Consider the following 25,063-nt stretch of genomic DNA (forward strand, 5'->3'; position numbering starts at 1 on the left):
TTTCACAGCATAAGTGTATTAAGGTTAATAGTCACCCATGGAATCCTCAAGCCACTCTCAACAACAGACCTCAAGGAAAAAAAAAATGCCCTTTTCTTCAACTCAATTCTCCTCCTTCATTCCAAACTCAGAGTCCAGCAAGCCCTTCAACAGAACAAAAAACAAAGAAAGGAAGAAAGAAAAAAACCCCCCGAGACCATGGTTGTTATCACATACTGCGTGGAATACGCCCAGTCTCAGAAGAGTGTCTGTTTGAAATGCAACAAGGTGATCCCGAACAAGTCTTTGCGGGTCGGACGCATGGAGCGTCAGTCCGAGAAGGAGAAGAAGAAGTTTGCAAAGTTCCGGTGGTACCATTTCAAGTGCTTTGAGGTAAGCAAGCAAGCAAAAGAAAGAGAAAAAAACTCCTTCCCCCTCGGTCGTCAGCGAAGAAGAAGAGGAGCGTTGTTACAAGGAAACAACATTAGGAGGGAAGGAATCCTTCCAGGAATATTGAAAGTATACTGACAGCCCATTACTCGTCCTCAACGCCCCCTTGTTGTTTTGTTAGATCCCCGAGATCATGACCAAGATCCCAGTGCACCTGATCCGCGGACAAGTCGACCTCCTCGACAAAGTATGCCACTGACAACCTACAGCCTGTTTTTTTTTTTGTGTGTGTGTTTTTCTTTTCGTTTCCAACCTTTCAACCCTTCCCCTCCTCTAACTGTCTCCACTATTTCCTCCCTACTCAATCTCTCATTATCGCATAGGACAAAGTACGCCTGGAACGCGTGATCAAACTCGGAGTCGGAGCCTCATGGTCCCAAATTGTTGAGCAGCACAAAAAGAAGGCCCAAGAGGACGCGGACGCCGCCGCTGCCGAGGCCCTCGCCAATGGCACACCCCTGCCTACTCCATCTTCGAAATCCATAGACTCTGACGATGACGAAAACGACGATGATGGCAACGGACAGAACGGCGGGAGGGATTTCACGGCCCAGTTGACGGGTGAGGTCGACCGGAAACAGGAGCGGAAGAACCGAAAGGTGAATAAGTTGAAGGCCAAGACTGAGGGAGCCAAGGTCGAGAAGAAGAAGCAACAGAATCAGAAGGGCGCAGCAGTATCGGCATCAGGAACAAAAAGCAGCAGCAGCAGCAGCAGCAGTAATAACAACAAGAGTGCAGGAGCAAGCAAAGGAGGAAAGGAAATGTCGGCGGTCGAGAAGGCGATTGCGGCCTCGAGGGCTGATAGTAAAAAGAAAATGGAGCAGATGCAGAACAAGTTTGGGAAGAAGTAAGGGCGAGCTATCGTCTGAGGCGAACCCCACACGCATGCACATACACACACAAACACACAAACACACAAACACACACACATCACAACAGCAATAACAGCATTCAGGATAGGCATTAGGGACGAAGCATCAGGACAAAGCATCAGGACAAAGCATCAGGACAAAGCGTCGGGGAACAAGCGTCGAGAGGAATTCGCATCATTCACGAAAAAAAAAAAAAAAAAAAAAAAAAAAAAGATATTAATAAAATGATAATAAAAACTGAAACTCATCAGGCACTATTGCGCTACATTCCATCCATATTGCTATGCTGACATGGACAACGACGACGGCGCCAGCAATCATCTGTATGTATGCATAGATAGGATCGAAAAGGTAATGTTTATAATCATGTTTTTTTTTTCTTGTATTTACAAGTCTTTGGTCGACTGCGTTTACTCTTCGTTCATCTGTGGTTGGGCGAGATATGGTGTTGGGGTTGGCAATTTTGGTGGCAAAAATAAAATCGATCTATTCCTCACACAGACCATTTGTTCATCTCCTCAACCAGCCGATCTACTGTACTCCCCCCACCTCCTCCTGCTCCTTCTACTCCTCTTGTAGTAGATCCAGTCCCAGACATGCCACCATCCTGCCTGGCCTGCAACAGATTTGCCAATCCGCCACGCTGACTCTTCCAATGCCTTCCACCACCACCACCACTATTAATACTACTCTTGAGTCCCGACAACGACGACGACGAAGACGACAATAAAGAAGTGTGTGTAGTGACCAGATCATTAGTCGCCAACCGCATGATCATTCCTCCCCCACGCTGCTGTCCTTCGTCCTCCAGATCCAATCTAAACGCCGACACCCTCTTCCAGTCTGACAGTCTCCTCCAATTCGATCCTGCAGAAGACGACGACGACGACGACGCATTGTTATTGTTCAGGCCCGTGGATGGGTCGGCTGCGAGGGCTGAAGGTGGTGTCAATCCAGTCGAAAACTCGTCATTTATGCTCAGATTCGACAACAAAGACCCATAATAGTCCTGCTTATCCTGCTGCTGTTGTTGTTGCTGTTGTCGCCCTTGAGATTGCTTAGTCCCGTCCTGAAAGGGATTCACACAGGTAGCGGCCCGTCGATTCGTCCTCGCAGTCATATGCCTCAAATGCACCGGTAGTCTTGACCGATAATGAGCCTTGTTCACTCCTCCCCCACTCGCTCCCGATCCTGTCACCAACAACGACAACGGTGGCGGCCGTAGCACCATATCCTCACCTCCATCCTCCCACCGTCCCTCTGCCGAGAGCGGTGGCACAGTCCGAGGCCGTCCAACGACCCCGATCGTCCTCAGATGATAATCCCGCTGGGCCGAAGAAGTCCAATGCTGATAGGGTGGGAACTTGCGATACGTGAATGGATTGTAATGGAGATGATGGCGAAGTGTGTAGCCATGGTTATGGTTATGGTTATGGCTATGATTATGGTGATGGTGGTGACTCGGATGGGTGTAGAGTAAGGCGTTCGCACGTTCGGACCCTGGGGCGGGAGCATAATAGAGCCGGTGCCGGTGCGGACGCGGGATGGAGGCGAGGAAGGATTCGCGTGAGAGGTGTGGTAAGTTCGCGTAGTCTGGAGTTGCAGTGTGGAGTGTTGTCTTTGAAGGGGCAGTGGAAGGGTGTGAATCGTCGGTTTCCATATCCTGGTCGCCGTCGTTGTCCGTTTGTTTTGAGGAGGAGGATGACAATAATGGGGCGGTGATGGTGGCGGTAGTAGCGGTGGAAGAAGAAGAAGTAGTGGTGATGGTTGTATCGGTGTCTCCATTTTGGGATTGCTGCTGCTGCTGCTGTTGCTGTTGCTGTTGCTGTTGCTGTTGCTGTTGCTGTTGCTGTTGCTGTTGCTGTTGCTGTTGCTGTTGCTGTTGCTGTTGCTGTTGCTGTTGCTGTTGCTGTTGCTGTTGCTGTTGCTGTTGCTGTTGCTGTTGCTGTTGCTGCTGAAGAAGCAGGGGGACAGATAGACTGCGTTTGCGGTGGAATCCTGCGATGGCAGCCCCAGAGCGACCTCGTTCGATAGGCTCCCCTTGCTGGGCCATCGCTGGTTCTTGTTGGAGGTGAAAGGCACTACGGTGGTGATGGAGTTGTGGATGGGGGTGGTGGATGTGCTGCTGGTGAATATGGATGAGATGGGGGTGGAGATGTTCTTGCTCGTTGATGTGTTGGGAGGGGAGGATGGTTGGGCTCATCAGCAGGGCCGGTGAGGGCGAAACTGATGAGCCGCTGTTGTTGCCGCTGCTGTTGTTGTTGTTGTTGTTGTTGCCCCCATAGCGTTCCTGGATGAAGCCCCGCTCCTGCTCGTGCTCCTGTGCCTGTGCATGGACCGGTGGCTGTGCCTTTGACTCCTGCTGATGTGGATGAGGCTGATGGTGTGGATGATGTCGATGCTGGAGCTGCTGGTTCAAGAAGTGTTGTTGTTGCTGTTGCTGTTGCTGTTCCTGCGCGAGGGCACCACTGTTGTATTGATGAAGCATGCAGAAGTGCGGTGGCAGGAAGGGATCAGATGGGATGGGGAAGAGGAAGGAAGGAAGGAAGGAAGTGGAGAGTGGGAAGTGATTGGAAGGAAGGAGGGAGGGAAGGGGGGAAGGAAAGATATAAAAAGATGTGTAGAAAGATATAAAAAGATAAAGACGATTAAACAAAGGAAAGGGGAAGGGGGAGCATGGACGACGTGTCTTTCCTCCTTTCCCTGGGACCCTTACACCCTCACACCGACTCAATGGGTGGTCCTCGCCTCTCCATACGCCCACTGGTCTCCCTTCCCTTGCCTCCAGTCTGCTATCGCATGGAGGCTAAACGAGCACGCGTAGCCATCCTTCCCCCCTACCTCTTGTTTGGCTGCTGGTGGGACAATCGGACGCGCCTGAGTGGTTGAGTGGTTGAGTGGTCGATCGGATCTTCATTGCCTGAAATCGAGGGGGCTCGACTCCACGCACACGACTTCCTGGCTGGCACACCTTAATCTCTCCAGATGAGTCCTGTCTTTGTATCTTTTTCTGCGCACATCAGCATGTATAAAAACATATACAACATATACATGTACATGTACATACACATACAGCGCACATACCGGACATCCACAAGCAATGGCCAGATCGTACCACCAAAAATCATTCGCTCCCCTCCTCTCGCACGGACACACTGGACCTCAAGTCCTCTGGTGACACAGCCGCTTAGCCACGACCAAAAAGCGTCACCACCAAGTCGCGCCCTGCTTGCCAATCAGATCTCCCTATGCTGCCCGCACCGTACCCGAGGAAGATGTTTATAAAACCATGCCCAGGGACCTCTCTCTCCTCCACTTCCTCGATCGCACCCTCCCCTCCATATTAACCTTCCTCTGAACGACATCCCCCTCTCCTCCAAACACTCCGTCGCAGCATGAACACCCTCATGGACATCCCCGAGCTGCTGTCAACAATCTGCCACAACCTCGACAGACACTCTCTGCTCGCCGCTACCCTTGTTTCCCGATCCTGGAACTACATCTGCTCCCCTCTCCTCTGGGAATACTGTCTCTTCTCCGCAGAGCAATACGGCCTCTTTCATGACATCTTTGACAATCATGCTCAACTTATCCGCCACATGGATGCCAAGCACCGCCTTATCGGAAACGAAATGCGCTTTGTTGCCCAACAATGCACCAATCTTGCTTCGCTCAAGCTACAAAACTGTCATGTCGCCCCCTCAAGTCTCGAGATCCTATGCGAGGGCATCCCTCAGGTCCAGTTCCTGGCCTTTGAGCTCTGCAGAGGTGTCAACAGCTCTAGTATCGCTTCCAGACTAACACGGCTACCGAGGCTGTCGCGTCTAGATATCGTTGTCCATGTACAGGAGCGAGGCAATGGCGACTGGCGAGAAAACGATGTTGCCCTCATGCTGACGGGATGTTCGCTTCTCGAGTACCTCAGGATTGTAGGACCAGACTTATCGCATATCCATCTCCGTAGTGTCCGTCGCCACAGTTCACCACTACGGCTGGTCCAGCTGCATTTGGTGTCCACATTCATATCCGAAGGAGCGCTAGAGAACCTGCTGGCGAAATCCCCGAATCTCTCCACACTGATCCTCCTGATGAACGCGAATAAGAACTCGATGGTCCAGGCGATTGCCAACAACTGCCCGAACCTTCGGATGCTCGAGCTCAAGAATTCCAAGAGCATTGCGACCTCTGCATTTGGCTCTGTCTTCAAGAAATGTCCATTGTTGACGAACCTCGATATTTCGTACACACTCATCTATGACGCTGCCATCTCAGCCCTCGCACAGCATTGTAGTCGGCTTCGGATCTTGGATCTCACAGGCTGCTCGCGTATGACACATGTTGCGTTCTTGGAGCTGATGTCGAGGTTGACGAATCTCAAAGAGCTGTTGGTGAGCGGGTGTACTCGACTGAGGATTGCGGCCTTTTCTGATGCGACAGTGTGGGCCAGTCGAGGGTCGCTTGAGGTGCTGGATATTTCCTCGGTCGGGATCAAGGTTGGGTCGGATTCGTTGGAGGGGCTGGTTCAGCACTTGAGGTCGTTGAAGAGGCTTCGACAGCTGTATCTGGACGAGGCAGTGAGTCAGCATGGTGATGTGCAGCGGCTCCTAGAGTCTTTAGATGTGGTGCTGTCCATAACCGAACCTGCTCACCAACCACCCAACTGAAAGTAAATTGGTGGCAACACAATTCCCAGTCCATATCACATGACGAGTGTTTTGGTGATGAAAAAGAGAAAAAGAGAGAGTGGGTCCTGGCTCTGTTCGGCTCCTTCTCTCTTCTCTCCATCCTCACTCCCCCCATCCAAAAAGAAAAAAATCTTTTTTTTTTTTTTTTAATACTCTTTTTCCTCTCCGATTGCCTTTGCCCAGTGCACTCCCAAGGGAAAAACAAAAAAAAACAAAAAAAAATAAAAAAGAATCAAAAAACAGCCCTCACTTCCACCCTTTCCCTTCAACCGAACGACCCTCCAACGGATTTCTTCAGTGAAACTCCCTTGTCTTCACCTCCATCCAACCAACCCTCCTTTTCAATCTCAATCCAATAATGTCCTCACCTGTTGCCGCCGCTGACGTCCAGGCCGCTGCTGCCACCCCCGTCGCCACCTCTGCCGCACCCGCTGCCAACCACCTCAGTTTGGAACAGCAGCAGCAGATTGCCGCCGCTCAGGCCCAGGCTGCCCAGGCTGCCCACTTCGCACCCGTCCCAGCCGCTGCCCCAACTGCCTCGGCTTCGCTCTATATCGGCGAACTCGATCCCTCCGTCAACGAGGCCATGTTGTTCGAGATGTTCAACTCGGTCGGCCCTGTTGCTTCGATCCGTGTCTGCCGCGATGCTGTCACTAGACGTTCGCTCGGCTATGCCTATGTCAATTTCCACAACGTTGCCGATGGTATGTCCCTTGTCACTATTACTGAATCCTTATTCTTACTTTGCCACCAGCTGTCTGTTCCTTTCTTTGTTTCTTTGTTGTTTGTCGTAGGCGGCGGTGGGTGATTAGTCTTTTTGTTGTGATGGAAGAATTTTACTATTGTTATTATTTTTTTCCCCCAGAGCAGGACCGGACTGGACTTTGAACGGGAACAGTACGGTGCAGGACGGGACATGTGGGGCAAGGTGGCAAACACAGGATACAAAAGCAAAAGACCCAACTTGTCGGATCTATTAGGGTTAATTCGAGCACCATACCTGCAGCATTTTTTTTTCTTCATCGATAGGGAGGGAGTCTAGCAAAAAGAAGACGGATACCACACACCATGCATACCATGCGCCTTTTTCTTTTTTTCTTTTTCCTTCTTTGTTACGGCTTTACTGCGGAGAAAATCAAAATCAGCCAGTCATGAATGATTCTACAGTCGATAGCGAGCAACAACCTGGCATGAACACAAACACAAACACAACTTTTTTTTTTTTTTTTTGTAACATCTTTTATGCATCTTTGTTGTTCGTTGTGTTTTTTTTTTTTTTTTTCCTTCAGGTAGAAAAGGCATTTGATCATGGAGAAAAGAGATTGCTGAAGGACAGACGGGTCTAAAAAATACGCTGTTGTTCACAGGGGTTGTTAATGTGCAACTAATGACTCAGGATGGCACTGGGATATCCTCAGTGGTTGTGAAACGACCATGGAACCCAGGCACTCGGCTTCCTTTCAAATTGGATGCAGTGCGTTCTCACGGTCTATCGAAACCCTGATGGCGTGTTTTATTTCTTCCTTCTCTCCTTCCTTTTCTATTTCTCTCTATCTTGTGGAAACAGATGCTTTTGGATTGTACGCCGCCTCTACTGAAGGCATGCTTGTGGCTAACCATAGCTCGCTCTGATCTCTTTGAATAGGTGAGCGTGCTTTGGAGACCTTGAACTACACTTTGATCAAGAACCGTCCCTGCCGCATCATGTGGTCCCAGCGCGACCCCGCCCTTCGCAAGACCGGTACCGGCAACATCTTTATCAAGAACTTGGATGCTACGATCGACAACAAGGCCCTTCACGACACCTTCTCTGCCTTTGGCAACATCTTGTCGTGCAAGGTCGCCACTGAGGATGGTCAGTCCAAGGGATACGGTTTCGTTCACTACGAGACCCACGAGGCTGCCGAGAACGCCATCAAGCACGTCAACGGCATGTTGTTGAACGACAAGAAGGTCTTTGTTGGTCACCACATCTCCAAGAAAGAGCGCCAGTCCAAGGTTGAGGAAATGAAGGCAAAGTTCACGAACGTCTATATCAAGAACTTGGATCCCGAAGTCTCCCAGGAGGAGGTTGAGGCTCTCTTCACCAAGTACGGCCCCGTTACCTCGTGCGTCGTCTCGACCGACGAGAACGGTCGTTCCAAGGGCTTTGGATTTATCAACTTTGAGAACCATGATGATGCCAAGCGCGCCGTCGACGAGCTGCACGAGTCCGAGTACAAGGACAGGAAGCTGTTTGTGACCCGCGCCCAGAAGAAGGGCGAGCGTGAGGAGGAGCTCAAGAAGCAGTACGAGCAGCAGAAGCTCGAGAAGCTGAGCAAGTACCAGGGCGTCAACCTCTACATTAAGAACTTAGACGATGATATCGATGATGAGAAGCTGCGTCAAGAGTTCTCGGTCTATGGTGTCATCACCTCCGCCAAGGTCATGCGTGACGAGAAGGCCGCCGGCGAGGGTGAGGAGGCCAAGGGCCCCTCCAAGGGATTCGGATTCGTCTGCTTCTCTTCCCCTGACGAGGCTACCAAGGCTGTTACGGAGATGAACGGTCGCATGATCGGAACGAAGCCCATCTACGTTGCTCTTGCACAGCGCAAGGAGGTCCGTAAGTCCCAGCTCGAGGCTCAGATGGCTCAGCGCAACCAACTCCGCATGCAACAGATCCCTGGACAGATGGCAGGCGGCATGTACCCACCCCAGCTCTTCTACCCCGGCTTCCCTCCCCAGGGCGGCCGCGGCATGGTCTACCCTGGCCAGCCTGGTATGATGCCCCGTCCCCGCTGGGTTAACCCCGGCCAGCCTCAGCAGATGCACCCCGGCGCCCCCATGCCCGGCTACCCCATGGGTCAGGGATTCCCTCCCATGCAGGGCCGTCCTCGTGGTCAAGGACCCCGTTCCCAGTCCCAGCGCGGAGGTGCTGCCGGTCAGCAAGGTCGTCCCCAGGGCCCTCCCTCCCAAGGACCTGCTGGAGCTCCCCGCGGCGCCCCTGGCGCTGGCCGCGGTGGTTACACCCGTAACACTGGACAAGGCCGTGGTGGTAATGCACCTGCCGCGGCTGCCGCCCCTGCTGGCGATGCCAACACGTTGACGGCTGCTGCTTTGGCGGCTGCCGACCCTGACCAGCAGAAGCAGATGGTTGGTGAGCATCTTTACCCCAAGATTGCAGCCCGCCAGCCCGACTATGCCGGCAAGATCACCGGAATGTTGTTGGAGATGGACAATGGAGAGTTGCTGCACCTGTTGGAGGATAGTGAGGCTCTGGATGCCAAGGTCGAGGAAGCGGTTTCGGTGCTCAAGGCCCACGAGGGTGATGATGAGAGATCTGCTTAAGGAAGGGACCAAGGATCGAACAAGACTGCGCGAGGAAAGACAAGGAAACGAAGGGGAAAAGGATTAATCAATGGGATCGTCGTTGGCTTTACTTCTTTATCCTCTCGTTCTCTCACCCTCTCTGCACCAACACACACACACATCCTTTTGAGCAGGTTGTATCAATGAAATAAAATTTCGCCTGGGCAAAGGTCATCTCGAAAGAGAGTTAAAAGAAAAGAAAAAAGAAAGAAAGAAAACTACCACCATGCGTTGCACGTTTTGTTTCTACAAGGTACATCGGCTCCTTCGGCTGTCCCGTCTTCCTGCCAATTGTCGCGTCCTTTGAAAATAAGCACCACGTGCCTTATGGGAGATGGCACTTTATTTTATTTGGGCGTAAGTCTATTTTGCGCAGACTCCCTCTGGCCAAAGGGCGGTTGCACAAAGGATCATCCGCCCCATCACTCTCAAACCCATCCTCTTGTTCATCCATTCGAGGAAGAAGAAAGAAGAAAAAAAACCAACCCAACTAACTACAACCAACTACAACCAAGAAAGAAGAATGGCACTCCCGGACGACCCAAAGACGATCGCAAGGCTGCTCGAGCAAGTGGCCCAACACGCGGCCGGCCAGCTCGACTGCTCGACCGAAGTCCAGCGGCATACCCTTCCCCTCCGACCCTTCCCTGCACACTCTGCGCAATTCGTTTCCAGCTCCTGCAAAGAGTCTTCCGGCTCCACCGTAGGAGCAGCAGCAGCAGCAGCAGGTACAGGAGCAGGGTCAGGGGCAGGAACAGGGACAGCGGTTGGGACGATGGATGAAGAAACACGGGCGTTCCTAAAGCAAGGGTTAAGTGAACATGGCTCTGGGTTAGAGAAGACTGTAGAGGAGCTCCTGACGAGGATCGGACCGTCGTTGGCGAACAGTGCGGGGCCACGGTATTTTGGGTTGGTGACTGGAGGGGTCACGCCGGCGGCCCTGTTGGCGGATTGGGTGGTCTCGACCTATGATCAGAACACGATCCTCTGGAGCGACGAGCAGACTTCGGGATATAGTCTGATCACGGAGCTGGGGATGCGGATGCTCGTCCAACTGTTTGATCTCCCCTTGCCCGAGCAGGTTGGGGGCCGCGACGGTAACGACGTCGTCGTCGTCCATAGTGAAGCCAATGGTGATGGTGATGGTGGACATGAAGAGTCCAAGGGGTTCAGGGCAATGACGACGACGGGGTCGACGGCCTCGAACATCGTGGGCATGGCTGCTGGGCGACAATGGCTTGGGATCTATGATCGGGATGGGACGGATTATGCACAGGATGGGTATGATGGGCAGGTGGTGGTGGTGACGAACATGGCCCATGCGAGTGTGTGGAAGGCGGCGAGTATCTTGGGGATTGGACGGAAGCAGGTCGTGGAGGTCCCAGAGATGGGGATGGGGGACTCGGAGGAGGATGAGCGTGAGGAGGCCTTGGAAAGCAAGGTGAAGGAGTTGAAAGAACGGGGAAAGAGTGTTCTTGTGTTCTTGGCCTTTGGGGAGGTTAACACGGTAAGTTTAGATTGATTCAGCTTCGTCGTTTGTTTTTTTTTTTCTTTTTTTATTACTATGGTCTGAACTGTAGTTTGTGGTTTTATGGAGTAGAGGAAGGACGAAGGAGATTAAGACGCTGGATTATTTTCATTTTTTTTTTATCGACTCGACTGGGTGGATGTGTAGGGCATATTCCCGAAGAACACGCGTCGGATCGCGGAGATTTGCAGAAAGTATAACGCGTACTTTCATATCGATGGCGCCTTTGGGATCTACGCGCGTTGTTCTCCAAAGTACGCGCACCTCGCTGACGGGCTTGAATTGGCCCATAGCATCACCGGTAAGGACTCGATTTTCATGGTGGATGAACAACACGCGTTTATTTCGTTTACTTTTTAGTTTTTTTCTATTCACCTCTAACGCATACTTCTTTTTTTCTTTTTTTCTTTTTTTCTTTTTTTCTTTTTTTCTTTTTTTCTTTCTTTTTTTTTTTCTTAGCCTGCGGACACAAATGGCTGAATGTTCCTTACGACTGCGGCCTCTTCCTGTACCGGTCCTCACTCGAGACCGCGATCCTCGAACCGATCTTCTCCTCCACAGCCGCATACCTCCGTCCCTCCGGCACATCCTTCTCGCACCCGATGAACATCTCGATCGAGAACTCTCAGCGGTTCCGCGCCCTCCCCGTCTGGGCTACCCTCCACGCCTACGGTCGTGAGGGGTACTGTAGGATCGTGGAGGAGAACTGTCGGTTCGCGAAACGGATGTTTGATTGGATGAAGGTGGAGAGGTGTGATTTATTTGAGGTGCTCACGGAGGAGTGTCCGTTGAACATCGTTGTCTTTGCGGGGATTAGTCTTCCTAACCGTTCTCAGGAAGGAGGAGGAGAAAGGGAGAAGGAGGTGTTGGAGAGGAGGAATGCGAAGCTGTTGAGGGCAATCAATGAGACGGGGGTCGCGTATTTCTCACCGACAGTGTGGAAGGGTCGAGCAGCGATTCGGGCGGCGATCAGTAACTGGAAGACGACGGTTGAGCGCGATTGGGAGCCTGTGAGGGCTATGCTGGAGGAACAAGGGGAGAAGATCTTGAGGGAGGAAGTAGTTTGAGGGGCTTTTTTTTTTTTTTTTTTTTGCTGAGCATAGATCGTACTATAGACATAGACGCGTGTTGTTTCTGTTGGAAATGAATTACTACCCCCAAGATGTGCTATGGTTGGTGTGAATTCTCAACCCATCCCCGTGCGTTCCTGGATCGGCGTGCACGGACAGTTCGCGTCTAGAAGAAATTGGCCCCATTCAAGCCTCGCTGAGTTGAATCTGCAGGAGAAACAATAGGATAATCCGTGACGAAGATGATGATAGCGATAGAGGACCTATACAGGACGATGACGCGTTTGACAATGGGGATATTGATCCCAGGAACAGTCGAGCGCCTGGAGGAGAGCAAGGACCGAAAGCTAAAAAATAAAATACAAAAACTGAAAAGGAAACCAGCAGTGGACAGTGTTCTGGATCACATCAAGAAGATCGATCATCACACGGAGGCCTAGTTAAAGGAAATCGAGGAGATAAAGCGGCAACTGGCTAAGGAAGAGGCCGCGTCCGTGGAGTGGAGGGAACCTGCGGAGTTTCAAGCAAAGACGGGAGCAGAGAAGAAAGAACTTGGGGTCAAGCCTGCACGGCAAAAGAGACAATACACGATAAAGCCGATTTAAGAAGGGTGCAGCTCAAGTAGGAGGAGGTGTAGCTAGAGCAATCAAGAGAGAAGGGGCCCGAGAAGAAGCTGCGAACGAGTTCTTTGGAACTACAACGGATATTCTTGAGAGGTGAAGGAACGCAGATGGGGTTACTGAGGATGAAGTTGCTACTGCGGGCGAATAAAAGGACACGTCAACTTGCTTAATATTAGCACACACACTTCTCCTCCACGGTAGCCGGAATTAACATTGTGACGACCTCCTCTCAAAGATATACAAAAAGCATAGCTCTTGTTGATAGATCTTTTACTTCCCACCCCCTCGGGGGGGGAGGGTTAGAACGCGTGTTGATGGGTCGGAGATGAAATGGGTGTACTGGCAATATTGCTGCTGGACGCGCAAGAAATACCCCCCCCCCCCCCCTTTATTCATCTCGAACCCGTGACCTAGAATAAAAATAAAATAACACAGCAAAACACAGCGCGGAGTCAAAGATGCGTACAGCAGCACAGCTATTTTGTGAGAACTGACAGTGGCGCGTGCATAGTTCAGCAAAAGAGTTTGCTGTCTAGCCTAGAACTGAGAGAAACTATGCTTGGCGCTGTAAAGCAGCCAGATTCGATGTTATAGTCTGCTTTGCGTGGAATTCTAGTAGACATTCCTGTGGTGTATTCACCATATGATTGTCTTGCTTATATAAAGTGCCTCATTTCTCTGAATCCGCCACCACTCGGCGCCGATTCTTTATGAAGAGCATTGTGCCTCTGGGACTACCTCCTATATTTCTAGCCTCCAATTATAGATGCATTTATAGCCATTCCCTAGTATATAAGGCACGATCTGCCACTATTAAACGGGCACCTCGTTTTTCACAGATCCATCGTTCTCACATACTCCGCAATCCCCATTTCAACTGACACAGTGGCAGCCTTATTCTAATTTATACCAACAGCGCTATAGATAAAGCCAGCTTAAATATTCTTTCTCCTGGGTGATAGAACGTATTCCTTCATTACACCCTTGGCTGCATTATCCCAGCTACATCAGCGCCCTTACGCTCCCAACCGCATCAGCGCCTCCAGAAGCGATTCACTAATACGGAACCATGTTCTGCTCCAATGGGTTCGACTATATCATCTCGCTTATCGTCATCGGAGATTCGGGCATAGGCAAAAGCGCACTACTCAGGCAGTTTTCCCGAGGAGATTTCGAATACGATGTTAAGCCAACAGTTGGCACTGAGATGGATTTGCGTCCAGTTTCCGTCTTAGGAAAGAGTCTCTGTCTTCGACTTACGGATACTGCTGGGCAAGAGAGATATAAGTCCATCACTCGACAATACTACAGAAACGCCGCCGGTATATTATTAATATATGATGTGACAGCACGACAGACATTCAACAACTTGCCTAGATGGCTCGAGGATATCAGACAATATGCTGGCGCCAACGTGTCAATCACGGTTGTCGGCAACAAGAAAGATTTGATCAACCAAAGGGTGGTTTCGTACGCTGAGGGAGAAGCCTTTGCCAGGGAACACCACCTCCCTTTCGTTGAAACCTCGGCCAAAGATGCATACACCGTCGAAGATGCCTTTATGAACACCACTGTGGAAATCTGCAAGAAGATTGAGCTTGGCCTGCTCAGGAACAAATCACACGGAATCATGATCGGGGAGCCTGAGCTTCCTCCTCCACCTCCATATAGTTCTCAATCCTGTTGTTGGTAATACAATTCGCGGGACGTCTCTGTACCAAATGTCTTCAGCCAAACTGTCGCAGGTAGCATCCACATATAGAAACAAAAAGTAGTTTCAATAAAACAAGAGATCCGGGTACGTCTCATGACAATATGTGGAAGTCTTTGGTGATCAGCGCGTCATATTGTTTATATAGAAATATGATAGCATAGCTACCATAGAGGAAGAAGGCGGACAACTAGACCAACTGACTTGTAGCGGCCAAGCGTTCATAGCGATGTTACTTTTTCCGATCCTTCGATGTCGGCTCTTCCTACCATAGCTGAAGCAGAACTCGGTAAGCGGTGGAATAATTCATCAAGGAATTACGAGCATGTAAAACGTACCATAAATAGGTACTGTGTAGTGTGCATGTACAAAGGCCGTAGAGAGGTCGCATCTAGAAAATGCTAGTGGCCGATCCTACATTAATGTCCTTATCCGGTGCACCCCAGACTTGTCCAACGAGAGACGAGAGTGCCTCCTGCTGGGTCATCTTGAGCGCTAGTTTGGGAGCTTTTTCTTGAGCCAGGTCTTGGGATGAGTATGGTGGGGGGGCAAGGTCGTCCTGGGCCAAGGTAGGGACAGGGGCAGGGAAAGGAACGGCGGCGGGCTGCTTCTTAGGGGACTTGAAGAGAGTCATGGTTTGTTGTGGCTGCGGTTGCTTGATGGCTGTAAAGAGGGTGCTGAAGAGATAATGGGGAGGAAGGCCAAAAGGACGATCCCTTTTAAGCAGCCACGGGGAGCTGAACACTGTGCTGAGGTGGGGGTAAAGGATATCAGGGAGACACTGTCGCACAAGCGACTTTCAAGTTTTCGACTTTCAAGTTTTCGACTTTGAAATCAATTGTCCATGGACGGTGGGAAAAATGGCTTGGTCGTAGAGTTTTCACCAAGAAGTCCCAGGCCCAATGTAATTTCTCAGTAGCTCTTTCCTTTGCCCCCATTTTGCACCCGCCTATGTCCTACCTTACACTCCTAGCCTATCCTCATTGTCATCCGCATCTCTGCAAAACAAAGCGTGTGCATTATCAAATTAGGGATAGAACTCGCATCAATTCAATATATTGCGCCCGCGACTCTCTGGCGAGGGCTGACTTTTGGACGGACTCTACTGCTGTGCTGAAGGTTAGCCGGACCAATAGAGTTAGACAACAATGAAGACTCGGACAATTGACGAGGCCCTAGCGGTCTCACGGCGGGGCGCGAGTCAATTGACTTCAGAGGAAAATTGGCATTATTTCTCACAGGTGGACACATTTTTCTAAGGATTAATGACTTGGTGGAGTCCTCGCCTAAAAGTTGCAGTGAATTTTATTCCTATTTTATGAGGATGACGATGGGGATAGACTAGGAGTGTAAGGTAGGACATAGGTGCAGAATGGGGGCAAAGACGTCAAATCGAAAGAGCTATTGAAAAACAATATTGACCCTGGACCTTCAGGCGAGGATTCTACCAAGTCATTGATCCCTCGGAAAGTGCGTCCATCCGCAGGGCCTTTTTTTTTAAATGACAGTTTGCCTCTCGAGACGATTGGCTCTGTGAATCTATCGCGCTCATCCGCGAGACCGCCAGGGCCTCGTCAGTAGAGTTCGAGCAATCAACTTTAGCCGCAGTCGCCATATCAGATTAGTCAGGCGCTTTGGTACCTCGTATATTCAACTGCAGGGATAAGTGGATAAGACAGACGTTCGAGTTTATTGCAGATAGCGTGGCAGTCGTTTTTCTTTTCTTTTTTTTTCTTGTTTTTTTTTTATTTGATGTATGTAGTGGTAAGGACAGGTACGCTGAAGGACTGACAAAGAAGTAGGGTTCATTGGCTGTGCCGTGAGCGGGCGGAAGACGCGTGTCGAAGGCGCATCCAGTCGAATTAACGGTTGTAGCTATATCCCTTGCCCTAAATTCAACACTTTTTTGTATTGGGATTGCAATTGTGTAAAATACTATTATGATTGCCACCCCACCCCCCACCCCCCCTTTCTAAGCACATATTGACACCTGGCCCCCGGTGCACCTAGAAATATAACTTGGTTGGCATTTGCTTGGAGTTGGTATTAAGGAATGAGCTGAAATGGGTACCATTGAACTCAAAACAATGCAGGCTTATATGAAGTGGACAAGAGAGCCATCAATCGTTACATGGAGATAGTGCAGGAAAAATTTCAACCCATATGTGGGATGAATTTTTTTTTCTCCCTTTTTGTAAAGGGCAAGGGATATATTAAAATAAAAATTCCTAGGGTATTCAAGGGGTCAATTGAAGCAAGCGCGACAAGCAACTAAAAAGCTTGTACAGACACACACCGAATATTCATTTCTGAAGGACTCGAAGGTGAAGGTGAGAAGGAGGTTGTGGGCCATGATGAGATCGAGGGTGCCGCGCTTTTTTTTCTTCTTTTTTTTTTTTTTGCTGCGTTGAGCGTTTGTTCCTAGTCAACCTTGTATAAATTAGAAATTGGAAACTTAATAATAATAATGATGACTGATCAAATTTTATATATCTAAAAAAGGGGGACTCAAAATCAGCCATATCAAAATACAGCGGTCGACGAATATGATTATTAAATAGTTCTTTTGTATCGGTCGGTGTATTCAGCTCGTTCGCATTGACCACTGACTATGAATGTATATACAAAAAAAATCTGCCGCAGTGGATCATTTCCTGTGCTTGTGCGGTGCTTGAATGCACTCTTTAGCGAGGAGGCAATAATTCATCGAAATCGGGTTCGCCGCTACCCGGCAATCCCTGGCCTTGCACTCGTCCCTGTCCTTGTCCTTGCCCTGGGCCACGATGCGGTAATCCCTGCCTGACATCGTCCGGCATGATCGGATCGAATCTGGCTCCCTGGGGCACTGCGTCTGGAGGAAGGTACGAATCCGCGTCCGGTCCTGCTCTGAACCGTCCCGTCGCGCTTGCTTGTCCGCTTGACAATCCAGAACTAGGATTGTTGGTTGAAGAGCCGCGCTGGGGATGCTCGTGTTGTTGCTGGTTAGCGAAGTCCTGACTGTGGTCTGCGTGCCAGGCTGGGTGGTCGGGCGTGAGGACCATGTCGGCGCTGCTGCGGGTAGTAGACGGGTTGGCTGCTTGGTGGAGCGGGTTTGAGGATTTTGAGGGCGTGGATCCCATCGAGGGGAGGCGGTCGTTGTTCCCGAGATTGAAGGACATGGTTTCTGTTGGCGATGAAGATGTAACAAGTGGTTGAAAAGTCAAGGATAGCTCGAACGCTTTGAGGGAGTAACAAGTCAAGTCGTAGAAGAACAAGGAAAATGTCTTGGCTGAGCTGATCGCGGACTGAGATCATAGACCCCGCTATGTACGTGGAAATTGAATACGTGAAAATGCGACCGCATAAAGTCTGTGTTGAATCTCCACTCCCATTCTCTCATTCACACTTCTTTTCTTTTTTACATTCATTCAACACAACGCATAATGTCGCGGCATAGGAACGTACGCAACCTCGACCTGGATGGTAATTGAACAACACACATGTTCTTCATCAGGGACGGAACCGCTTTGCACCGTCTCCACGTTATTGACTGATCGCCCCCTTTGCCATACTTTCGCACCCCTTCTCCGATATATTTCACACGAATAGATGTCCTGGACGACGGATACGACGAAGAGGATTATATCGAGGAGCAGCCCATGACCGAAGAAGAGCAAGGTAGCGATACATCCTGTCAATCGGAGACTCGATTCCTGCTCTTATTGTTCCGTCCTGCACAATGGATACTGACTGGATGTCACATCTTTTTTTTTCTTTCAAATCTGGGTTTTCTTCGGTCTAAACCCATCTCAAATATGACATCAACTGCGGTCCTCTCTACCTTCGTCGTCGTCATCGAAAAAACGGGAATTATCTACGGAAACCCAACCAAACCCTTCTCGACCTTTCAATCGCATGCTCGGAATGACCTCTACGGCATTCATCCCGCCATATTGATTTCTATCGGAAACAATAAAAGCCCAAATGGCCGATGCGATAGAGAAAGTGAAGGCGATGCTTGGAGGTGCCAAGTTGTCGATCAAGGAAATCCAGGATGCATTGTGGTATTACTATTTCGATGTCGACCAAGCGGCTGTTTATCTCATCGGTAAAGTACTCTTTTTATTCCTTTTTTTTTTTTTTTTTTTTTGCAATTGAACTACGCCTCCTTTATAAGACATATGCATGGCACCCTCTGTTTCTTATCTTAACATCCTAGTTGTTTTTCTGAAATAGATGAGCTGGCAAAGAAGCAGAAGGCGACCTCATCTGCCGCAGCAAAGAAGAACAACAACGCGGCAACTAAACCCGCGCAGCAACAGGGCAGCGCCGCAACACCTTCAGGAACAACTGGAAAGCCCCTCTCTTCTCCTTCGGCTCCAGCAAAAGGTATTGCAATATCAACCTGAGTCCTTCAGGATGGGGATGAAAACATTAGGATTGGAAAAAAAAAAAAAAAAAAAAAAAAAAAAAGTTTCATGTTTCTAACCTGCTATATCCTCCATATGCATTTTTTTCTTTTCTTTTTCTTTTTCCTCCGCCCTAGTCAAGGAAACTCCTAAATCAGCAGCAACATCAACTCTTGCACATCAGGACGATAACGACGACATTGTCGAGTATTTAGATGATGATGAAGATGTCTCAGAAGGACAATTGCGTTTCGACCTCTCCGCCATGAACTTTGGACCACTTGCAAAATTCCCAATCAGCACTGGCACTCAGCCGTCCAAAAAGACCACGTCAGCGACACAAAAGGCCGCATCGGTATCACTGACATCGCCGGATCAATCAGAGATGTCCTCGCCCACGGGATCGGCTCCACCATCGGGCGTGTCGACTCCGAACAAGGCATCGACGAAAGTGGGCAAGAGAATTGATGTGGCTTCGGAGTACCAGAAACGTGTGGCAGAAAAGGAGTCTCTGAACTTGGTCGTCATTGGTAAGGAACTGGACTTTAAAACAGCAGGAACACCTAAAAAAAAAAAAAAAAATTGCTAACGCCTCTTTTTTTTTTTTTTTTTCTTTTTTTTCAATCCTATGAAAATGATGTTCCTGGGAACATTAGGCCACGTGGATGCTGGCAAAAGTACATTGATGGGTCATTTGCTATATCTACAGGGCGAAGTTACGGAAAAGACGATCCGAAAGCATGAGCGAGAGGCCCAGAAGATCGGCAAGGCCTCGTTTGCGTTTGCGTGGGTGCTCGACGAGACCGGGGAGGAACGCGCGCGTGGAATCACCATGGACGTTGGTGTGACGAAATTCGAAACTGCAAACCGTCGGTTCACGCTCCTGGACGCTCCTGGACACCGGGATTTTATTCCGAACATGATCTCGGGCACTGCACAGGCAGATGTGGCGATCCTGGTGGTCGATGCGACGACGGGGGAATTCGAGGCCGGATTCGAGCAGAACGGACAGACGAAGGAACATGCGCTGCTGGCAAGGAGTTTGGGCGTCCAGCAGTTGGTCGTTGCCGTGAACAAGTTGGACGTGGTCGGGTGGTCGCAAGAGAGATTTGAGGAAATCAAGCAGAAATTGGAACAGTTTTTAGTCAGGGATGCAAGTTTCAGGAAGCAGAACTTGATCTTCGTGCCCTGCTCCGGGTTCACGGGCGAGAATCTGGTGAAGAGGTCGAAGGCGGGAGATGTGTGTAATGGGTCAGCGGTTAGCGGCACGCCTATGGGTGAGAATGTGAAGGATGTGGTCGAGAGCTTTGGTTGGTATAAAGGCCTGACGTTGATCGAAACGATTGATGGGTTGGATGCGCCGACGAGGGCGGTCGAGAAGCCATTCAGGATGTCGGTCACGGATGTATTCAAGGGTACCGGAGGAGTTTCTGCGGCGGGACGGCTGGAAGCCGGACATATCCAGGTCGGAGAGGCGGTCATGGTCATGCCTGGGTCTGAGATGGCCGTTGTCAAATGTGAGTATCCCCGATCTGTGACGCATACATTTGTAGGATGTTCCACGACATTCAAGGTTATCTAATGATTATATTGTTATCTTTATTTTATTTTTCGTATTGTGCGATGGATATAGCGATGGAAGTGAACGACGAACCGACGCGGTGGGCTGCTGCAGGCGACTCAGTGCTGTTGACGCTTTCGGGGATCGATATCTTACAAGTTAGTAATGGATCGGTGCTGTGCGCAAGGGACGCGCCTATCCCTGTCACGACACACTTTGCAGCCCAAATCGTGGTCTTTGATGTCAAGATCCCCATCACCGTTGGATTCCCTGTAAGTCCCTCTCCTTGACTTTGTCTTTGTTCTCTATTATTTGTACTCTCCTTTCTTGTTCCCGACATTGTGTTAATCAAACTATTATTGCTTTAAATTTGTTCCGCGGACTGGTAATAGATTATTATGCACCACCAGAGCCATAACGAACCTGGCACGGTTTCGAAACTGGTTGCGACTATCGATAAGGGCACAGGCGAGATTGTGAAGAAGTCGCCCCGCCATCTGGGCAAGAACACGACGGCCATGGTCGAAATTAAACTGAACGGACGGCCTATCCCGTTGGAGACGTTTAAGGATTCGAAGGAACTGGGAAGGGTTATGCTCCGAAAGGGCGGCGAGACCGTCGCGGCGGGTATTGTCACTAAAATCTTGAGCTTTGGGTCATAGACAGCACCACAAAGAGATGAAGGGAATGTATGCTAGGGAGAAATAAAGACATTTACACTTAAACATTATAATAAAGACACGGTCTTCTTATGTTGGGATATGAGGTTGTTTTCTTTATTTTATTTTTTTGATGGGAGACGTAAAGTACATGTACAGGGGTGGCTAGGGGATTATGACTTGAAGGTGGGGGGCAAGGGCCAAGTGTTATCCTCTGCAGAACCGACACTTGCGCCATCCTCCTCCTCCTCAAGCTCTTGCTTCTGAACCGGTGCGCCTCGACCTCTCAACGACTGCGGATGTGATTGCAAAGGCGTGGGTTCATCTTTTTGGCTCTGATATCCACCTCCGGGACCCCTGGATGCTGCCACGACAGCCGCGACACTGGGAGAAGGCGCTGTAAGTACCTCCCTCTCCCTGTTCTCTTTGCTCGCACCGTTGCTAGCACCACGTCGGACTCCATTTCCCATACGCGGAGATGCCTGTTGTTGCTGAGACTGTGTCTGCATCGATGGAGAGGTTTGTGCGTTCAAAGGGACGGCCGTAATGATTGTGGGCGATGTTGGTGGAGAGACCATCGCGCCGCCGGTTCGGCGTACAGGACTCGTGGGGCTCGTGGGACTCTGAGGGGTCGAGCGTGGAGGAGGTGAGAGACCCTTGAACGCGACCTGGTGCAGCGGATGTTGTTGCTGGAGCTGCATGTCGGTGGGCAGGTCCGGTTGTTGATAGTGCTTTACAGAGGAAGTGGGCGGGAAGGGCATGTTGCTCTCGTGGTAAATGTACTGGGCCTGGTGGCGTGGTGAGGAAGGAGTCGGGACCATGATCGGGGAGGGTTGGGTTCGTGAGGAGGACTTCATCCGAGCGTGCTTGGGGGACTGCGGTGGTGGAGACGATAATTCAAAAGAGGCTTGACGCATGCTGTCGCTGTACAGAAGGTCGCCGCCGTAGTCCTCGCCAGCTGTGGCAGTCGCAGTGCTCTCGGGGATGGTCTGGAAGGAGCCGCCCTTGACATGTATCCGCTGCAGAGAGACGCGAGGGTTGGATTGCGGAAGCTGCTGGAGTTGCTGTTGTGTTTGTTGTTGCAGCAGAGATGCAGGGTTCAGGGCTGGGCTAGTAGGCGGGAGAGGATACCCCAGGGAGCCGCTGGAGGAGGTGCCATGTTTGGAAGATCCGTGTGAGAGCCTTGAAGAGATGGTTGAGCTCGTGTGGGTCGCAGAGCTGGTAGAAGGCCTTGGTTGTTGCGGGATGCTGTTCTTAGAGTTCGATCGCATGGCTACAAGTGGGAATGACGGTAGTGAAAATCCACCCCCGCTAAGTGGTGGTGATCCTGGGGTGCCATCCTCTCTAATTGTGCGTCCTCCAAAGACAGACTCGCGGATATTGCTGGGAGTTTTCGTCATTGCCTGGCCGTTGTTGATCTGGATCGTCAATGACCGTGTAGGCGACGTAGGGCTAACAGGTCTCCAAGAATCTCGGTTTTGTCCATTCATGGCAGCCTCCTGGTCCATGCTGTCTGACAGAGCCGCCATGGCAGCGACTGATGCCGCAACCGTCGCTCGATGACGGTCACTTTCCTCCAGGTATACGATGTATCTCGGGTCATCATATCGTTCCAACGATCCCTTTTCCGAGTCCTGTGAATCCAGTTCATGCGAACTATCATGCGTCAACCCCGTCTCTGGGTCTGAGATATTAAACTGGTGTCCGGATTTCGAGGCTCTGTTTGCTGAACTCTTCTGTCCCCCCGAATGCGACAATGTCATCGTCGCCGTGGTCGTCGAGGGCTCATGCAGTCCACGTCTTCGACTCCTGACGGACTGTGCAGCGATCAAGGACATCACCACAAAGAAAGCCAAGGCAATCGCGCAAGTCCAGAACACAGCCATCGTATGCGGCAATCGGTCATTCGGCATCTCCAAAATCCTATCTTTGAAAAGAACCCAAAGTATACAGAGCGTTCCTGCAAGGACCGTCACCGCGCATCCACCAAAGCCAGTGATCTGTAGCTGAATGAACAAGAACCGTGCTGGTGATCGCGATTTCAGATTTCCAATTCCAAAAGCCGCCCTCGGCGCCTTGAGTGCCGCCTCTGCGATAATGATATTGGCTCGCAGGATAAAGGTGTACTTTAGTCCATAGTAAAAGAACATCAGGGCCATCGTGTACAAGATCAGGACCCAGTTCGAGTATTGCAGAAGCATGAGAACCCTCGAGGCATAGTAATGTCCGGAATCATGCAGCGCTCCCGAAGCGATTCCAAGACCTGCGCCAAAGATCGTTGGGTAGATGGCACCGATGGCGAGCATGGAGTTCTTCTGGACGGTTGTCGGGGTGAGTACATGGATCGGGGGCAGGGGCTTGGTACCAAAGACAACTTCGGGATGATAGACTGCGAAGATACCCTCACGTGTTGTTACGGGCATGGCGTAGAGGAGTCCAACAAAGTATGATGAGAACGCAAACGCGACGAAAATCCTAGTTATATCAAACAAAATATTAAGAAATTAGCAAGCTGAAGGAAGAGCGGAGCAGTACAACTGGCGTAAATGAAATGAGGTGTTGTTTACCAGTAGACCTGCTCAATGGCGACGCGTAGCCACATGGTATGCTGTAGAGCACCGGAGACTAGGATGAGATTTGCAACAATCTTGACGAAGCAGGCGATGCTCGTAAAGAAGACGATGCAGTCCATCTGTTTGGAGAAAAAAAAAAAAAAAAAAAAAGCAGACAGACAGATAGAGCACGTTAATCTTCTAAAACACGGCCTGCCACGCGTTCTTTCGTCTTCAGATCACAAAGTGTCTGGTTTTCCTGTGCTTACAGGTTTGGGCCGGATGCCGGTGCCGACTTTGACGAAGAGCTCTGTAAATATCTTGCTGTTGAACCCTCGGTTGCGATAGCTTAGCAACCAAATGCCAAACAAGGCAACGAGGAAGTGTGCGGCCGAGGAAGTGATGAGCATGTACTTTACGAAATCCGAGTCCTTACAGCCGGTGGCCGAGCGGGTCCAATCACAAAGCAGGCTCGGATCCAAGGAAGGGTCATCGTAGGTCTGCTGGGGTATCGTTGGGTCAGGGACCGTGGTTGTGGGGGTGGGCGATGAGAGGGATGTGGCTGTACTGGTTGCGGAGATGGTTTCGGATATGGTGGAGAGGATGGTGGATGTAACGGACGTTATGAAGGAGGTTGTCGTAGGGGAGGCGGTAGAAGAGGAGGACGAGGATGAACTTGACTCGCTCATGGTATGGTATCTGCATAAAAGGTATAAAAATGGCGGTTAAGGAGCTGAAGTGCCTGTGCCACAGGTGTGATGTGGAGAAGCGACAAATATAAACATTTGTAGGTATGCACACGTAAACGAATGGGGATGTAAATGGTTCCCTCGAGTGTTTCCTCCATAACAAATCTTTTCCTTCTCCTTCTTCCTTCTTTCTCCACACACGGCGCCGAAAAGATGATTTGTAAGAAAATGAAAAAGAACCCGGCTCACCGGAGCGGAAGCAGGTTGGCGGATTTGTTGATAGTTTGCAGCATACTTTAAGAAAGTAGATGCAATCTACGGGCCTAGACTAGACTGGACCAATGTAATCCCGTTAAGGTTCTTCCTGCCATCCTAGTGCTCTTTTTTCTTGAATCCACCACATCACCCCCGCATATACTCACAAATTCTATTCGTCCTCCTCTGAGTCCATCCTGACACCCGATCTGGAGACAAAGGACGAGCCTGAACAAACGAAGCGCGTAAATCAGCCTATTGGCGCGACCCTTTTTTTTTCTCCAACTGATCTCTCTACCTAGCCTCGTAACGAACCTGTTCGCTTAATGTGTAGTACGCGTAGCCGTATAACTAATCACTTGCGACCAAGATTGATCCAATAAACAATAAAGCAAATGGGCAATAGAGCTATATAGCATAAGAAAAGCTCTAATTTACGGAGCATACCTCCCCATAGATTCATCATGTGCCCTCTCTAAGTACCAGATGCCCCAGGAACGGTGGGAGAAGCCTATGCTAAGATCTACACCACACAATGGAAATTGGGCGTAAAGTGGCCCTGAATGTTGCTGCACACATATTCCTTAGTGTGACAGTGTAAGAATTTGATATGTACTATTGATTCTTACCTATTTACAGGAGGGAGGGGGTGCAAACCAAGACAAATGAAAGAGAGAATGCGGTGGACGTTGA

The 25,063-nt window shown here is 50.1% G+C and overlaps 9 protein-coding genes across 9 annotated transcripts; 6 read left to right on the forward strand and 3 right to left on the reverse strand.

The window, feature by feature from the left end:
• Nucleotides 1–198: 198 nt before the first annotated feature.
• BC939DRAFT_472306 (uncharacterized protein) lies at nt 199–1,280 on the forward strand (the record flags this gene model as incomplete). The annotated part of the gene is made up of 3 exons (XM_051558264.1): nt 199–372; nt 551–616; nt 753–1,280. The coding sequence occupies 3 exons, from the start codon at nt 199–201 to the stop codon at nt 1,278–1,280; spliced, it is 768 nt and encodes a 255-aa protein (XP_051417860.1).
• Nucleotides 1,281–1,587: 307 nt separating this feature from the next.
• Nucleotides 1,588–3,177, reverse strand: BC939DRAFT_434143 (uncharacterized protein). The gene has a single exon (XM_051553337.1). It carries the CDS (start codon nt 2,959–2,961, stop codon nt 1,795–1,797), a length of 1,167 nt encoding a protein of 388 aa, XP_051417861.1. The 5' UTR covers nt 2,962–3,177; the 3' UTR covers nt 1,588–1,794.
• Nucleotides 3,178–4,696: 1,519 nt separating this feature from the next.
• BC939DRAFT_472308 (uncharacterized protein) lies at nt 4,697–5,965 on the forward strand (the record flags this gene model as incomplete). The annotated part of the gene is made up of 1 exon (XM_051558265.1): nt 4,697–5,965. The coding sequence occupies one exon, from the start codon at nt 4,697–4,699 to the stop codon at nt 5,963–5,965; it is 1,269 nt and encodes a 422-aa protein (XP_051417862.1).
• Nucleotides 5,966–6,104: 139 nt separating this feature from the next.
• On the forward strand, nt 6,105–9,538 carry BC939DRAFT_434146 (uncharacterized protein). Its single transcript, XM_051553338.1, has 2 exons — nt 6,105–6,690; nt 7,632–9,538. The coding sequence occupies exons 1-2, from the start codon at nt 6,345–6,347 to the stop codon at nt 9,311–9,313; spliced, it is 2,028 nt and encodes a 675-aa protein (XP_051417863.1). The 5' UTR covers nt 6,105–6,344; the 3' UTR covers nt 9,314–9,538.
• A 14-nt stretch (nt 9,539–9,552) lies between these two features.
• On the forward strand, nt 9,553–11,934 carry BC939DRAFT_434149 (pyridoxal phosphate-dependent transferase). The gene is made up of 3 exons (XM_051553339.1): nt 9,553–10,841; nt 11,010–11,163; nt 11,322–11,934. The coding sequence occupies exons 1-3, from the start codon at nt 9,858–9,860 to the stop codon at nt 11,927–11,929; spliced, it is 1,746 nt and encodes a 581-aa protein (XP_051417864.1). The 5' UTR covers nt 9,553–9,857; the 3' UTR covers nt 11,930–11,934.
• Nucleotides 11,935–13,389: 1,455 nt separating this feature from the next.
• Nucleotides 13,390–14,652, forward strand: BC939DRAFT_434152 (ras family-domain-containing protein). Its single transcript, XM_051553340.1, has 2 exons — nt 13,390–14,540; nt 14,605–14,652. The coding sequence occupies exon 1, from the start codon at nt 13,625–13,627 to the stop codon at nt 14,246–14,248; it is 624 nt and encodes a 207-aa protein (XP_051417865.1). The 5' UTR covers nt 13,390–13,624; the 3' UTR covers nt 14,249–14,540; nt 14,605–14,652.
• Nucleotides 14,653–16,697: 2,045 nt separating this feature from the next.
• On the reverse strand, nt 16,698–17,881 carry BC939DRAFT_434156 (uncharacterized protein). The gene is made up of 3 exons (XM_051553341.1): nt 17,855–17,881; nt 17,703–17,728; nt 16,698–17,572 (listed from the first exon to the last, which is right to left on the reverse strand). Exon 3 carries the CDS (start codon nt 17,422–17,424, stop codon nt 16,951–16,953), a length of 474 nt encoding a protein of 157 aa, XP_051417866.1. The 5' UTR covers nt 17,425–17,572; nt 17,703–17,728; nt 17,855–17,881; the 3' UTR covers nt 16,698–16,950.
• A 1,158-nt stretch (nt 17,882–19,039) lies between these two features.
• Nucleotides 19,040–20,877, forward strand: BC939DRAFT_390773 (P-loop containing nucleoside triphosphate hydrolase protein; the record flags this gene model as incomplete). Its single annotated transcript, XM_051551912.1, has 5 exons — nt 19,040–19,184; nt 19,311–19,896; nt 19,960–20,171; nt 20,288–20,487; nt 20,608–20,877. 5 exons carry the CDS (start codon nt 19,040–19,042, stop codon nt 20,875–20,877), a joined length of 1,413 nt encoding a protein of 470 aa, XP_051417867.1.
• Nucleotides 20,878–21,047: 170 nt separating this feature from the next.
• Nucleotides 21,048–24,115, reverse strand: BC939DRAFT_498126 (uncharacterized protein; the record flags this gene model as incomplete). The annotated part of the gene is made up of 3 exons (XM_051559777.1): nt 21,048–23,349; nt 23,442–23,566; nt 23,696–24,115. 3 exons carry the CDS (start codon nt 24,113–24,115, stop codon nt 21,048–21,050), a joined length of 2,847 nt encoding a protein of 948 aa, XP_051417868.1.
• Nucleotides 24,116–25,063: the final 948 nt, after the last annotated feature.

Source organism: Gamsiella multidivaricata (assembly GCF_025024155.1).
Source record: "Gamsiella multidivaricata strain RSA 2152 chromosome Unknown BC939scaffold_1, whole genome shotgun sequence".
In the NCBI taxonomy this organism is placed as follows: domain Eukaryota; kingdom Fungi; phylum Mortierellomycota; class Mortierellomycetes; order Mortierellales; family Mortierellaceae; genus Gamsiella; species Gamsiella multidivaricata.

Excerpts from the sequence above, each read along its gene's own strand:
- BC939DRAFT_434143 (XM_051553337.1), bottom strand. The coding sequence starts at position 2,961 with ATGGAAACCGACGATTCACACCCTTCCACTGCCCCTTCAAAGACAACA.
- BC939DRAFT_434146 (XM_051553338.1), top strand. The coding sequence starts at position 6,345 with ATGTCCTCACCTGTTGCCGCCGCTGACGTCCAGGCCGCTGCTGCCACC. Across the intron at positions 6,691-7,631 it reads TTTCCACAACGTTGCCGATG|GTGAGCGTGCTTTGGAGACC; the intron begins GTATGTCCCTTG and ends CTCTTTGAATAG.
- BC939DRAFT_434149 (XM_051553339.1), top strand. The coding sequence starts at position 9,858 with ATGGCACTCCCGGACGACCCAAAGACGATCGCAAGGCTGCTCGAGCAA. Across the intron at positions 10,842-11,009 it reads CCTTTGGGGAGGTTAACACG|GGCATATTCCCGAAGAACAC; the intron begins GTAAGTTTAGAT and ends GTGGATGTGTAG. Across the intron at positions 11,164-11,321 it reads ATTGGCCCATAGCATCACCG|CCTGCGGACACAAATGGCTG; the intron begins GTAAGGACTCGA and ends TTTTTTTCTTAG.
- BC939DRAFT_434152 (XM_051553340.1), top strand. The coding sequence starts at position 13,625 with ATGTTCTGCTCCAATGGGTTCGACTATATCATCTCGCTTATCGTCATC.
- BC939DRAFT_434156 (XM_051553341.1), bottom strand. The coding sequence starts at position 17,424 with ATGTCCTTCAATCTCGGGAACAACGACCGCCTCCCCTCGATGGGATCC.